Here is a 14,834-nt window from a genome sequence, read left to right as displayed (position 1 = left end):
TGTATCGTAAATACTACGAAGTATATGATGACTCTGATGACAGCTTGCTAGGTTGAATGCCATTAGGTTCATTACAGCAGCTATTCTAATGAATTCTTCCCACACAAACAGAATATGCTACTCCAACAAGTAGCCATAACCATACACCTCAAAATCTTATGCAGTGAAAAAGCTCTACTGGAATACCTGGGCCTCCTGTGGCATCTGGAAGGCATCTATTCTATCAGTCAAGTATGAGGTCAACTGTCTATCCAGTTCTGCTAAGTTTTCCTGCAAGACCTGCAGCATGTGGTCAGTTTCCCGCATGGTCTGAAGCTGCTGTTCCAAGGAAATCTGCCTGCTCACTGCCTACAGAGAAAAGAATTGTAAGGAGGAGTTGTTCAGCAAAAAATGTTTTTAAACTTTGTCTCTGAATATGAAAAACAAATTCACACAAAAATAGTCATGAAAAGGTACTTCACACAGCACTGCCTTCTGAAACCTAATGTGTAATTTATACCAGTAATTGATAATAAAGAACAACACAGAAAGGAAACACTGCTGCTATGTCTGAGTTATTAAGAAACAGGTTTTTTTTTAAATCACCTCAGTAAACAGAAGCCAAGTACTTTTGCTGTTTGTTTCGCTGTTTGTTAAAACATCTGTTTCATAAACATAGGACTTGGGGAGTTTGTAACAAGCATCAGAAAATTTGTCCTCAACAAGTTTGCAACCATGTATTTCCTTAATAATAACAATAATAACAATAAACTCTCTTCCACCATTAAGGGTTGGAAATAGACTTCAATTCTTTCTTTGTCTGTTCAAAAGCAAAAAGGGAACGTTACCTGTAGTCATACTGCTCACAAATGAATGCCAGTTCCCTTACCACCAGCAGACACAGAGAACACAAGAAACAAACACCTACCTAACTTCCAAGTAATCTCACTAAAAAGTATCACCAATGCAGCTACTAGGAAAGAGGATTATTTGGAAACAAATTACAAAAGTGGAAAAAAAAAAAAAAAAGAATGATATTGAAACAAATTCCAACAAAATAATCACTGCCCCCCCCCCCACATACACACACACACACCATTCCAGAACAGGGCAGCCAATTATCCAAATACACTGGAACCAGACTAGAATTCTTCTCTGTCCTTACTCTTCAGTAGGTGCCTGGTTTACTGAGTTATGTGATTATGATATCTAAAATAGATTCACAGATTTCAAGACCATAAGGGACCACTGTGATCATCTAGTCTGACAACCTCTATAACAGAGGCCTCTATCACACAAAGCTTCGCCCAACATAAAACAAGGTTACTTACCAGTAACTGTTGTTCTTCGAGATGTGTTGCTCATATCCATTCCAATATAGGTGAGTGCGCGCCCCGTGCACGAGCCTCCGGAAGCTTTTCTGCCCCTAGCAACCCCCTGCGGGTCGGCTCCTGCGCCCCCTGGAGTGCCGCGCTCATGTCGCGGTATATAGGGACCCTGCCGACCCCGTGGCCCCCAGTCCCTTCTTTCTGCCGACTCCGACAGCGGGGACGGAGGGTGGGTTTGGAATGGATATGAGCAACACATCTCGAAGAACAACAGTTACTGGTAAGTAACCTTGTTTTCTCTCTTCGAGTGATTGCTCATATGCATTCCAATATAGGTGATTACGTAGCCATACCATGGAGGCGGGTAGGAGTCAGTGTCGAGTAGCCCTTCTTAGGACGGCTCTGCCTACAACCGCGTCGTCTCTTGCCTGTTGTACGATGGCGTAATGAGATGAGAAGGTATGGACAGATGACCAGGTCGCTGCCCTGCAAATGTCCGTCAGGGGCACCCGCTCCAGGAAGGCCGCTGACGAGGCCTGGGCTCTGGTCGAGTGTGCCGTCACTGTTCCGGGAAGCGGCACCTTTGCCTGATCGTAACAGGTACGTATACAGGCGGTAATCCATGCAGAGATGCGTTGAGAAGAGACAGGTAAGCCTTTCATTCTCTCAGCAACCGCGACGAACAGTTGGGTTGACCTTCGGAATGGCCTTGTACGATCGATGTAAAAGGCCAGGGCCCTCCTGACGTCTAGGGAGTGCCATCTCTGCTCTGCCTCCGATCCGTGTGGTTTGGGAAAGAACACGGGGAGGAAAATGTCTTGGTTACAGTGAAACTGAGACACCACCTTAGGTAAGAATGCTGGGTGGGGTCTCAGCCTCACTTTGTCTTTATAGAAGACAGTATAAGGGGGCTCCGAGGTCAAAGCTCTCAACTCGGAGACCCGTCTGGCCGAAGTAATGGCTACTAGGAAGGCCACCTTCCAGGACAGGACTAGCAAAGGGCATGTAGCCATGGGTTCAAATGGGTGTCCCGTTAACATGGAGAGAACCAAGTTCAGGTCCCAGAGAGGTACCGGGTCGCGAACCTGCGGATATAATCTCTCTATCCCTTTCAGGAACCTACAGGACATAGGATGAGAGAAGATAGACCTCCCTTCCATCGGCCGGTGGAAGGCCGAGATGGCCGCCAGGTGTACCCTCAGGGAGGCTAATGCGAGGCCCTGCATCTTTAAGTGTAGGAGGTACTCTAGGATTGCCTGTATGGGCGATGAGCTAGGTAAGATCCCCCGGGACTCCGCCCAAAAGGTAAAGCGCTTCCACTTAGCCTTATACAGCACCTGAGTGGAAGGCTTCCTGCTCCCTAGGAGAACCTGCTGTACTTGTGTTGAGCAGGCTCTCTCTCCCTCTGTTAACCACATAGCCTCCATGCAGTCAGGTGGAGGGAGTCCAGGTCCGGGTGTAGAAGACGGCCCCGATCCTGGGAGAGGGGGTCGTAACGCCTCGGAAGCGGTATTGGCTCGGCAATGGACATGTCCAGTAGCATACTGAACCAGTGTTGCCGGGGCCAGGCTGGTGCAATGAGAATAACGTTCGCTTTGTCCCTCTTGACTTTCAGGAGCACTCTGGGGAGTAATGGGACAGGGGGAAACGCATACATTAGGGGCCCCATCCAGTCTATTAGAAAGGCGTCCGAGAGGGAGCCCTGCTCGCATCCCCGGAGTGAGCAGAACCTTGGGTACTTCTTGTTCCACGCAGAGGCGAACAGGTCTAGTTGGGGAGTGCCCCACTTGTGGAAGAGAAAAGACACCACCTCCTTGTGGAGCGACCAATCGTGGCGGGGTAAGAACGACCTGCTGAGGCGGTCTGCCTCGTCGTTCCTGACCCCGGGGAGGTGAGAGGCAGAGAGGTGAAAATCGTGCCTCAACGCAAGGTCCCATAGCTGTATGGCTTCCTGGCACAGAGTGGAGGAGCATGCCCCCCCCGCCTGTTTATATAAAACATGGCTGCTGTATTGTCCGTGAGGACATGCACTACTCTGCCCGTTAGGAACCTGAGGAAGACCTTGCAGGCGAGACGGACTGCGCGTAGCTCCCTGACATTGATGTGAAGGTGTAGCTCGTGAGGCGACCATAGACCCTGCGTGCTGAGGTCTCGGCTCATGTGGGCTCCCCAGCCCACGTCGGAAGCGTCCGTTATCAGCATCACAGATGGGGTTAATTCTGCAAAGGGAACCCCCCGAAGTACCTCCCTCGGGTCTGTCCACCAGTTGAGGGACGCTAGGACCTGGGCTGGGATGGTGACCACCTTGGAGAGTGAATGTCTGGATGGGGTGTACACCGAAGTCAGCCAACCTTGGAGAGGCCTGAGTTTGAGGCGAGCTAATCTCACCACATATGTACATGCCGCCATGTGTCCCAACAGCTGAAGGCAGCGCCTGGCTGTCGTCATGGGGAACCTGAATAACTCCCTGAATAACTCATGGTCTGGAATCGGGCCAGAGGGAGGAAGGCCCTGGCTTGGACTGCATCTAGGGTGGCCCCGATAAAGTCTATCCGCTGCACTGGGGTAAGTGTGGACTTCTGCTCATTGATGAGCAGGCCCAGTCTGGTGCAAGTTGCGCAGGCTAGGGCTAGACTGTTCTGTACATGAACCCTGGATCTTCCCCGTATTAACCAATCGTCGAGGTAGGGGAAGATCTGGACGCCTCTGCGCCGGAGGTGGGCAGCTACCACTGCCATGCATTTTGTGAAAACCCTGGGTGCTGAGGAGAGGCCAAAGGGTAGGGCCGAAAACTGGTAGTGGGCACCCGCTACCATAAAACGAAGAAAACGTCTGTGCCCAGGGAGGATAGAAATATGGAAGTAGGCGTCCTTTAAATCGAGGGCAGCATACCAATCCCCTGGATCCAGAGCGGGAATAATAAAGGCTAGGGAGAGCATACGGAATTTGAGGCGTCTGATAAACCTGTTCAGGCGGCGAAGGTCTAGAATAGGCCGCAGGACGCCCTTTGCCTTGGGGAAAAGGAAATACCGGGAATAGAACCCCCTGCCCCTCTCCGAAGGAGGAACTTCCTCTACCGCCCCCAGGCGGAGAAGAGAGTGAACCTCTTGGATGAGGAGTAGCTCGTGAGATGGGTCCCTGAAGAGGGACGGGGTAGGGGGAGAGTCCGGTGGGAACGCCGAGAGTTGAAGAGCATAGCCTCGTTTCACTACGCTGAGCACCCAGCGGTCCGAGGTTATCCCCTGCCACTCTCGGAGGAAGGGATGCAGTCTGTCCGTAAAGGGTAGGGTGGAATCCACTGGGATGGAGAATGTCAGAGAGCTGCCCTCGAGCGTCTCGTCAAAAGGACCGCTTATTGTTTTTCTGCTGGCCTTGCTGGGAGCCCCCTGCAGGGCCTTGGCGGTCTCGGCGGTTCGACTGCCGAAAACGGTCTCGACCTCGCCTAGGTGGAGGGGGTCGAGGAGGCGGTCTAGAGGCAGGCTGTTGTTGCTGCTGCCATTGGGGTCGCTGCTTGCCCTGGTGCCTTGTGGCCTGTGGCACATAGAGGCCTAACGATTTAAGGGTAGCCCGAGAATCCTTGAGGGTGTGTAACTTAGTGTCTGTCCTGTCCGAAAACAGGCCTACACCATCAAAGGGCAGATCTTGGATGGCCTGTTGCACCTCCAACGACAGGCCGGAGGATTGCAGCCACGCCGACCGGCGCATCACGATTCCCGATGCCATGGCTCTCCCCGCCGCGTCGGTGGCATCGCTCGCGGATTGGAGAGCCGCTCCAGCGACCGTCACTCCCTCCTGCAAGATGGTATTATAGTCCTCCGCCATGTCTGATGGTAATGCGCGGAGGAACCTCTGGAGGGAAGTCCACAGGTTTAAATTGTACCTGCCAAGGAGCGCTTGGTGGTTTGCGATCCGTAGTTGTAACACTGCAGTCGAATAAATCTTCCTCCCAAACAAATCTAATTTTTTGTTTTCTTTATTTTTGGGAGTACTCGACTGGGCCCTTGTCTGTCCCGTTGATTAACGGCATCTACAACCAACGGGGGGGGGGGGGGGGGGGGGGGGGTGTTGTACAGGTATTCAAAACCTTGGGAGGGAACGTAATACTTGCTCTCAGCCGTTTTAGAGGTGGCAGACACTGATGCCGGAGTCTCCCACAGGGGCTTGACCACCTTCAGCACCCTGTCATGGACTGGCAGCGCGACCCGGGAGGGGCCTGCTGAGCCTGAGACCCCAAAAAGAGGATCCTCCTCCTCTGAAAGCTCTTTTAAGTCGAGCTGTAGGTTACCAGCTAACCTCTTCAGCAGTTCCTGATGGGTCTTAAAATCAGGAGGGGGGGTTCTCTGGTCCCTGGATGTAGTGTCCGGAGGGGAGGAGGAGGAGGACTGGCGAAGGGGACCCATGGAAGGACCCTCCAGAGGGTCAGACTCCTCGTCAGAGGTGTCCGGTCTGTTCTGACTGGGAGGTGGGGGCGGGGGTTGGACAGCCACTGAGGGAGCCGACGCTGTGCCCTGAGTGGGTTGTTGAGGCCATGGCCCCTGCATCCACGTCGGTACCGGTCCCGGTGCCGCAGCTATTGCAGGCCCGCAAGGTGCCGGGCTGCGCGATTTAGGGCGCTTCCCTTTATCCTTGCCACGGTCGGGCAATGATCTGCTCTGGGAGGAGCGGGAGCGGCTGCGGTGGTGTCTACGATGACGGCGGGGGGGGGCGGGGGAACAGCTGGAGCTGGACGAGTTCCCCCGGGACCTCCTGGCTCTACGGCGGTCAGCTGCCGGCGACCTGGAGCGGTCTCGCCCGCAGCTATGTCCTCTCCGCTGCCCCGGAGAATCCCTCGGTGCCGAAACATGCGGTGCCGAGGGCCGCGCCGGGCTGTGTTTGGAGGTCCTCGCCGACGGTGAGCGGTGATAGTAAGGCTCCAAATCAGCCGGACCCCGACGGCTACCCGCGGATCGGGAACGATGACTGTCCCGGGAATCCGCACGGGCCCGGACCGGGGATCTAGACCGGTGGCGGGGCTTTGACTGGGATCGGTGCCGAGAGCCTGAACGGTGCCGCGCGCCTGATCGGTGCCGCGAGCCGGAATGGTGCCGCGAGGATCGGTGTCGGTCATCCCTAGGCAACGGTGTTCGGTGCCGGGAGCTGCGCACCGAAGATCGAGAGCGGCGCTCGTGTGGATGCTCCAAGTGTCTCGGCTCCGGAGGCGAGCCAGATCGGTGCCGAGAAGGAGAGCAGTGCCGGGAGTCCTTTAAGGGAGATCGGCGCCGAGAGCTGCGCACGGAAGTGCAATGATAGTCAGACTCCCTCGGTGCCGGCTGACTGTCCGGACGGTGGCGGGACACCGAGGATCTGTTACCCGATGGAGAGCGGCTACTCTCGGAACCTCTAGACCGCTCCCGTTGCTGCGGTACCGAGGTGCTCGACGACCTAAGGTTGGAGCGAGGAGGGGGAGTTCCCGCTTCCCCTGTCCTCGACCGTCTGGAGGGAGACGATGGTTCGTGTCTCCGCTGCCCACCGGGGTAACCCAGCGCGGATCTACCCCGAGACGCCAACCCTGACTCCCTCTGCCGAGGGGGGGATGGAGGCGTGGGCATGGCCATGAGAGCCCGTGCCGCTACAAACGCCTCCGGCGTTGACGGCCCTTGCAGGAGAGGTCCCCCACCCCTCGGGGTCGGGGGAGGCTCCCTGCGTGGAGATGCCGGTGTCGGCTCTTGCTGTACCCCCTGCTGTACCAGTCGCAGGGGGAAGTCCATAGACACGGCCTCCTGCTGCTTCCTTTTCTTCGGCACCTTGTGCACCGGTGCCGCTGCCGGTGCCGGGGGCGCGCTGTGCGCCGATGAAATACTCGGTGCCGACGGTGACCCCGAGGGCTCGGAGACTGGGCGAAGTGCCGACTCCATTAAGATAGTCCTGAGGCAGGCATCGCGCTCCTTCTGAGTCCTGGGCTTGAAGGACTTGCAAATGCGGCATTTGTCCTTCCTATGAAGTTCACCCAGGCAGCGAAGGCAGCGATCGTGCGGGTCGCTGATCGGGAAAGGCTTTGAGCACTCGGCGCAGGCTTTGAATCCCGAAGTGCCCGGCATGGAGCCCGGAGCCCGTAAGGGCTAACTAACTACGCTGAACTACAACAACTTTTTTTTTTTTAAACTATTAACGTTTAACAACAAAACTAACTAACTGCTAACTATAAGTAAGGAAAAAGGTAAAGGAGATTGCTACTTGCGAAGAGCAAGGGGCAGCGTTCCAAAAGACCGTCACGGGCGGAAAGAAGGAACTGGGGGCCACGGGGTCGGCAGGGTCCCTATATACCGCGACATGAGCGCGGCACTCCAGGGGGCGCAGGAGCCGACCCGCAGGGGGTTGCTAGGGGCAGAAAAGCTTCCGGAGGCTCGTGCACGGGGCGCGCACTCACCTATATTGGAATGCATATGAGCAATCACTCGAAGAGAGAACTTCTACAAACATATCTTTTAGAAAAGCATCTAATCTTGATTTAAAAATTGCCAGTGATGGAGAATCCACAACAACACTTGGTAAATCGTTCCAACAGTTAATTCCCTTTTCAAATTTAGACCTTATCCAGTCTGAATTTGTCTAGCTTCAACTTTCAACAATAGGATCATGTTATACCTTTCTCTGAAAGACTGAAGATCCCATTATCAAATATTTGTTCCTCATGTAGATACTTATGGGTAAGCAAGTCACCCCTTAATCTTCTCTTTGATAAACAGATGGAGCTCCTTGAGTCTACCACTATAAGGTACATTTTCTAAGTCTTTAATCATCCTCATAGCTCTTTTCTGACCCCGTTCCAATTTCTCAACATCCTTCTTGAATTGTGGACATCAGAACAGGACACAGTATTCCAGCAGTGGTCACACCAGTACCTACTACAGAGATAAATTAACCTCTCTACTCCTACCCAAGATTCACATGTTTATGCATCTAAGACTGCATTAGCCCTTTTGGCCACGTGTCAAAGGGGGAGGAGGAGAAAAAGATAGAAAGATTTAGACTCACACTAAGATCAGAAGGGACCATCATGATCATCTTCTAGTCTGACCTCTTGCAATGGCTTCCTCACACACTTTATTTCAGTTTGACTTTGTTCTAATCATATTAGAGAATAAAAATGGCAACCATTCATGTTCCTTCAGTGTTAAGTAAAATGTTTTGCTAGAATTTAGGGTTGTGAAAGAGGAAAATAAATCTGAAGTGTTGGGATGACCTCCATTTCAAAGAGCATTGAACATTTTGATGAAATCTCTTTTCCATTTTGTCACAACTATTTGGAAAATGAGATAAAAAAGATACTGTAGCGTTTCCAAATAATAATGAACGAACAGAAAAGTAAATAATCATGTGTCTGAGCCTCATGGCTATTTTCTAAATCAAGGATGCCGGACACTATTGTGAACACTTTTCTGTATTACAGCTTTTCAGTCTTGTGTCTGTGATTTCAGTCACTTAACCATAATAATTTCAGCTTTTGTTCAAACCCACTTGAGTTCACTAAATTGACTATGGCACTCAAAGGCTTCCTCCCATCCGGTCCCCAAATTCTTACCAAGTGACTTAATTCTTCATAGCGGGCATTGAAAGCCTCCAATTTTTCACTGATAATGTCATCAAGAATCCCTCCGTCAATCAATGTCTGACCAAGCTCCCGAATCTGGGTTCGATTATCAGCTGGATGACGCAGGACAGATTCCAGGGACTAAATAACGGAGAAAGGCCACAGCTGTTAGTGTGCTGAACTTTGCTTTGTGTTTAGAATCAAATTTTGGCTACGTGCACAGCACCTTTTATACTCCCAATGTCCTCGTGCTCTAATATAATGAGTTAGGCACTGCTACTGCAATGACTGGAGACAGGAAGCTCAACAATCATTCTGTTCTCAACAGCTAAGTCACAGCACTTATTTTCTATTCACCACTATTCCAAAATGAACGCTACTGGGAAGATTAAGCAGTTTACACAGGGCAGAAAATAACATGCAATGTGTTTCAAATGTAGCTCTAAATCAGGGGTGGGGAACCTTTTTTCTGCCAAGGGCCTGATGGTGGTACGCGGAAGACGGCTGAGTGTCCGCTGCCGAATTCCCCCCCGCCGCCGCAAAACCGCGCCGCCGCCGAATTCCCCCCCGCTGCCGAAAAGGGGCAAACAGCAGCAGGGTTTCAGCGGCGGGCACTGCCCCCACCCACGGAACCGCGCCACCGCCGCCGAATTCCCCCCTGCGGTTGCCTTGCCAGGGCCAGACCAATGATTTTGCGGGCCTTATACGGCCCGCGGGCCGGACGTTCCCCACCCCTGCTCTAAATTATACAAAGTACAGTACAATTACTAGGAAAGCCAACGTTTACTTGTTCACCGGTTCTCCTTACAATTATCTGTCCTTCAGATTTATATAAATGATTTATTCATTTGACATAGGAAATGAAAAGTTCAATATACATTTTTGTCTTCAACTGAGGTGCATTTATACATTTCTTAACAGAGCTATCAGAAAAATCACCAATCCAATATGATGACTGTAATACCTCAAGAGCTTCACTGACAGCATTCAATTTATCAGGACGTTTTTCTGTACTTTGCACCCTTTCTTCCAAAGTGTTTAGCCAAGCTGTTTCTAGGTCCAGATACTGAAGCAATTCAATCCAACAGGACCATACCTCCTAAAGGCAGTAGGAAAACTGAAATTAGCCTAAAGAGCATTCATTCAGATATGTATAAGTGTTCTAATTGCGAACAGATTTGCCTAAAATACTATAACAAAGAGCACTATAATAATTCATAAATGCAACAAAAATTCAAGCATACATTACAGTAGGTTCTGCAATTGGATGGTAAATGCTTTTTTTAATTGTCTCCTGTACACAAGAATTTAAAAAACCCAGATTTTCATAATGCTAAATATCTAGATATCTGCAAATCACATAATACAGCATTAGGAAATTTACCTGAAGAACTATATACACCCATATTATCACACCATACCACTCATCCACCCTTTGTAAAAAGGACCACATTTACTCCTATCCTACACAAACCTTTACTTACCTCAGTTTTATTATTAGAATTAACATGAAAAAGAATAAAAGATAAGTTGCTCTGTGGACATTCTTTTTACTGTTTTGGAAACGGGGCAATAGAGAACAGAGCTGTGTGACAGCGCTACTTGGCTGGAGAAATGTTTATTGAAATACAATATGTAGGCTTAGTTATTGAACACAGAGAATAAAAGCAAACTTAGATGGTTCTTTGTGAATTCCAATGACATACCCCTGAAGAAAAAGAAAGCAACAGCAAACTCTATACACACCAAAGATATTGGATTTAGTGAGAAACCTCCCATTTTAAGTATCCATAACCATCTTTTTCTTGTTCCTCTTTCCTGGATTTTATTAATCTGAGAGCTATCAATCGTACCTCTAAAGTGTGGCATTTCCCCCGGATCCGATTACACAGTAGTTGGTAGTTCTCTAACACAACGTTAAGTTCAGATGTCAAGTCCTGACCACCAGATGGCACTTTTGCAGCTAACACCTTGATATTGTCTTTCAAAATCTTCACACGCACTTCTTTCTGCAACACATCCTCTTTCGCTCTCTAGTCAAAAAGATGTATTACTTGATCAGTGTCTGCTTAGCTCAGTATCCCCCACTAGTAATTAACATAAAACAAACCAAAACAATTTACTTATCTGATAACTAACCATTAAAGGTTATTCTAATTATAGGCTTAAAAGACATCCTTATTTTGCTATGCTTAGGTATGAACAATGCAGTCTACCTCCCAGCTGGGAGCCACACCAAGCAGGAGGTGGGCAGCTGCTGCCAGGGTCCCAGTAGGGAGCGGGGACCAACTGGGAGGCAGGTGGCTGCAGCCCACCTCCCGGCTGGGAGCACACACTGGCCGGAAGCACAGGCCCACCAAAGCACGGGGACAAGGCTGAAGTTAGACATAGATATCTAACCTCTCTACCCCTGGCCCCCCCTAAACTAAGCAGTCAAACTTCGCCTATGGTTAAGTGGCAGCAAATGGCAGGAGGCAGCATACATGGCAAGCCAGGGACTGAGGCAGTTTGGTCCAAAAGAAAGTGACAACATGAGGTAACAACCCCCTTACCAGAAAGGATATTATCCCCCACCCTCCTGGCTCAGAGAAGATTGAGGTAGGTTAGACCCTATGAAAAACTGCTGCCTTTGGAGGTCCTTTTCTCATCTTTCTCTGCAGCCCTCGCCTCCCCAATTTGAACTATACGAAAATGGTTCTATTTACATATTCTTTTAGGATGAGATTTTCAAAAGCACTCATCATTGGTCTAATTCTGCTCCCACTGAAAGCAATGGGAGCATTATCATCAATTTCAATGACAATGGAGTTAGGCCAACACTGGGTGCTTTTGAAAATTCCACATGTAATGTTCCTTGACAAATACACAAATTGTTTTCCTTTCAAATATCAAATGCAAATGCAAAATAATACCCTGTATCAAAAATATAAGAGGTTGGGTGGGTATTTAGTATCAGCATCTGCTGAAACTATGGCCTACCATCTAGATTCTCACAATGTTCTTATCAAATTAATAAGTATAGGGTATGAATCTGAACTAAACAGACACAGACTGCACTCATAGATTTCTCAGACTTTTACTCTACTGAAAAGATGCAACCAGATTCTCTGGCCTGTGTTATTCAGGATGTCCCTTGCTAAAAACTGCTTCATGAAAACCCATTGTGAAAAGCAATTTATAACTTTGAATGTATATCTCTCGGTATAGTAGAAAGTAAAAATAGACCCTATATTTTAGTATTCCACTGGATAAGTAGGGTCTATAATTGTTTATATCCAGACAGAAATTCTCGTCAGTTCTGTATCTCCATCCAAGATGGATCAGTGATCTATATTCAACTAGAACAGATATTTTAAATTTGGGGCTACTGGCCTGAAAGTAGAGTGAAGCAGAGAAAGAGCTGCTTTTTAAGACTAGATTGAAGACACAAACTTGTCTTGGCTCCAAAATACAAAGCAGATTTGTTTTAACTTTTCCCCCCATATGGAACACTATATTTATGCAAAGACATATGGAATTAAGACTCCGTTGCTATAGGTGGATGGATCAGTTTCTATAATAGCTAATTATGTAAGTACAACATTACATTTTTCTCTTGCTTTCTCAACTTTTGGTTCCCACAACGAATTTCTATTTTTTTTACTTTTCACACCATTAGACTTTCCTTCTCCTCACCCCCAATTTCCTATATAACCTATACCCAATTTCCTGTACACACTAACCCTGCTTGTCAATCAGGGCAGGTAGCTTTTCATTACAGATCTCTTGCGGCTCTTTGCCCCATTGGAACATCTGCTTATTCAGTCTGTGCTTTAAAAATTAGAATGCCATGAAGTGATGTTGAAGAAATAGCACTAATCTTGTCATGAGCAGGACTCCCGTCCATGTAAACAATTATCATATAAAACTCAAAGTAAGCCCCCAGACAAAAAGTACTAAGTATTATGTTTTATTTGTTTGTACATAACCAGGTCTTTGTAAGGATTTAGTATTTCTGACCTTCATTTCCTCTACAGCGTTCTCTAGTTCTTCTGGAGATTTGTACTCAAAATCTCTCTCCAAATACTCTTCTTCAGCCTGCGTCATCCATTCTTGCATCTCTGCCAAATCCTTCTTTAAGTTTACAGTTTTTTCCTGACTTTCAGACAACCGATTTTTCTGACTAACAATCTAGAAATGCCAACAAGAAAGGTGGTTTCATTATTTGAAGTAGCCCACATCATTTGAAAAGCATTTTAACGTGCACTTGACTTTGAGTCTAAGTAATTAAATGCCCTCAACCAAAACATATTTTAGTTCTCTTTTTACATTAAAAAAATTATTCTTTAATACTCAGAAATACAAAACTAATCATTTGAGTGACTATAAGCAGACGACGTCATGACTCCATGGAAGCAGACCAAGATCTGGAGGGGACAAATAGTATGTCTGTCCTCTCTGAATATAGGCACACGACACTCCCTGAGGTACTAGAGAACATCATGTGCCCTTCTGTGTCACAACTTTTTAGTTTATAAGTATTAATAAATAATTAGTAATTTAGGAACTTTACAGGTGTCACTAAGTTGCATGTCATGGCCCCCAAGACACAGATTCTCCTGCTCCAAAAGCCCCTGCCACTTTCGCTAAAGGAAAAGCAACGAGCAATTCAGGACCTATGGTGCATGGACATATAATTATTTTTCTACCCAGAAGAGAGAGAGAGACACACAGATTAGCACCCGGGGGGGGGGGGGGGGGGGGGGGCGGTGTCAGCATCGGAAAACTAAGAAAAATAATTCATTTTCAGGAGGATTTTGAAGGATGGGTCAAAAGTTGGGTGGCACACAGTGTCAAGAATGGGCAACTTAAGAAAATGTCCACAATTGCCTGTTAGGATAAGAGATAAGATGAGCAACAGGCAAGTTGAATTGGTAAATCAGATAATCTTTAACAACAAATAATTAAAAGGTGAACAGGAAAAAAAGTCAAGACAACTATATCAATTAGATGTGGGAAAGTGCAGCCCCCCAGGTAATGTTACTGCTGTAAGGGATAGCAAATAAAACATTCAAATTTCTAGTGCCTTTATCAGAGGACTTACGGGGCCTGGGTTGAGCTTTCAGCCATTTTAACAGTGAAATATATAAAGTATACTGTAATTTAGAACACAGAAGTGTTGTTTTAGGAAACAAAAGAGTTATTTTTACCAACCGCGAGAACTGGTATGCAGCTGTCACTCTAGAGGACAGATTTTTTTAAACTTCATTGGGGAACATTATAACACAAAAGACGACACTTATTTTCCTTTTCTGGTACAATTTTAAATTTGGACCTGACAGCCTCAATCCTGTTCTCTTCTGTAAACCACTGTCTAAGACATGCCTGAGATAACACTTCCAAATCTGTAGCTCAACTGTACTGAGTGGAAAACTGATAGACTCAGATTAAACAATGCACTAAAACCAAAATTGACCAAAATTTAAATTAACTGGATCATTGATAATTTATTGTAAAATAAAATACTAATTTGAACAAGTGAAATATTAAAACAATATTGTTTTGTGACAGACTGCTGGGAAGCAGCATCTGAACCAGCAATCTGGTCACTGTTTAACTAATCAAGTCCCAGGACAGGGTCTTATTGAGAAGAGGAGACCCTTATTCTTAGTTCAGATTGGGGCTGGGAAGTTAATGAGTCTATTAACAAGGAGATGGGATAAAAGAGCACAGGAAGGAAATGTAGGTGGGAGAAGGAGACAGATAGACAGACAAGACAAGAAGGACCTGACAAAAGGGAGTTCCCTGGGAGGAAATCCCACCCCCACCTCCCACACACACACTTTGTAGAAGGAGTAGTTAAGCCAGATACCATTGTAAACACTGTGACTGCATTAATATGTAAAAGCTGGTGGAGTGACACACTGTAAATAAACCGCATGGTGGTATTTAAAGAAGGGAAGGTCTCTGAGCAGTCT

The 14,834-nt window shown here is 47.7% G+C and overlaps 1 protein-coding gene across 1 annotated transcript in view; it reads right to left on the bottom strand.

Annotated features, from left to right (window-relative positions):
• UTRN (utrophin) overlaps positions 1 to 14,834 on the bottom strand; it is a 503,387-nt gene that overhangs the window by 370,617 nt on the left and 117,936 nt on the right. Inside the window, exons 25-29 of the mRNA XM_067542236.1 lie at positions 12,877 to 13,047; positions 10,731 to 10,910; positions 9,842 to 9,976; positions 8,869 to 9,018; positions 187 to 348 (exon numbers count right to left, since the gene is read on the bottom strand). Of these exons, the coding sequence (XP_067398337.1) occupies positions 187 to 348; positions 8,869 to 9,018; positions 9,842 to 9,976; positions 10,731 to 10,910; positions 12,877 to 13,047 (798 nt within the window). The remainder of the gene's footprint in view (positions 1 to 186; positions 349 to 8,868; positions 9,019 to 9,841; positions 9,977 to 10,730; positions 10,911 to 12,876; positions 13,048 to 14,834) is intronic.

This window comes from Emydura macquarii, unplaced genomic scaffold, assembly GCF_026122565.2.
Source record: "Emydura macquarii macquarii isolate MOO-44397 ecotype Brisbane River unplaced genomic scaffold, CSIRO-AGI_Emac_v2 contig_705, whole genome shotgun sequence".
In the NCBI taxonomy this organism is placed as follows: Eukaryota; Metazoa; Chordata; order Testudines; family Chelidae; genus Emydura; species Emydura macquarii.
Note: the sequence above shows the minus strand (reverse complement) of the source record. Positions and strands in the feature narration are given on the sequence as shown.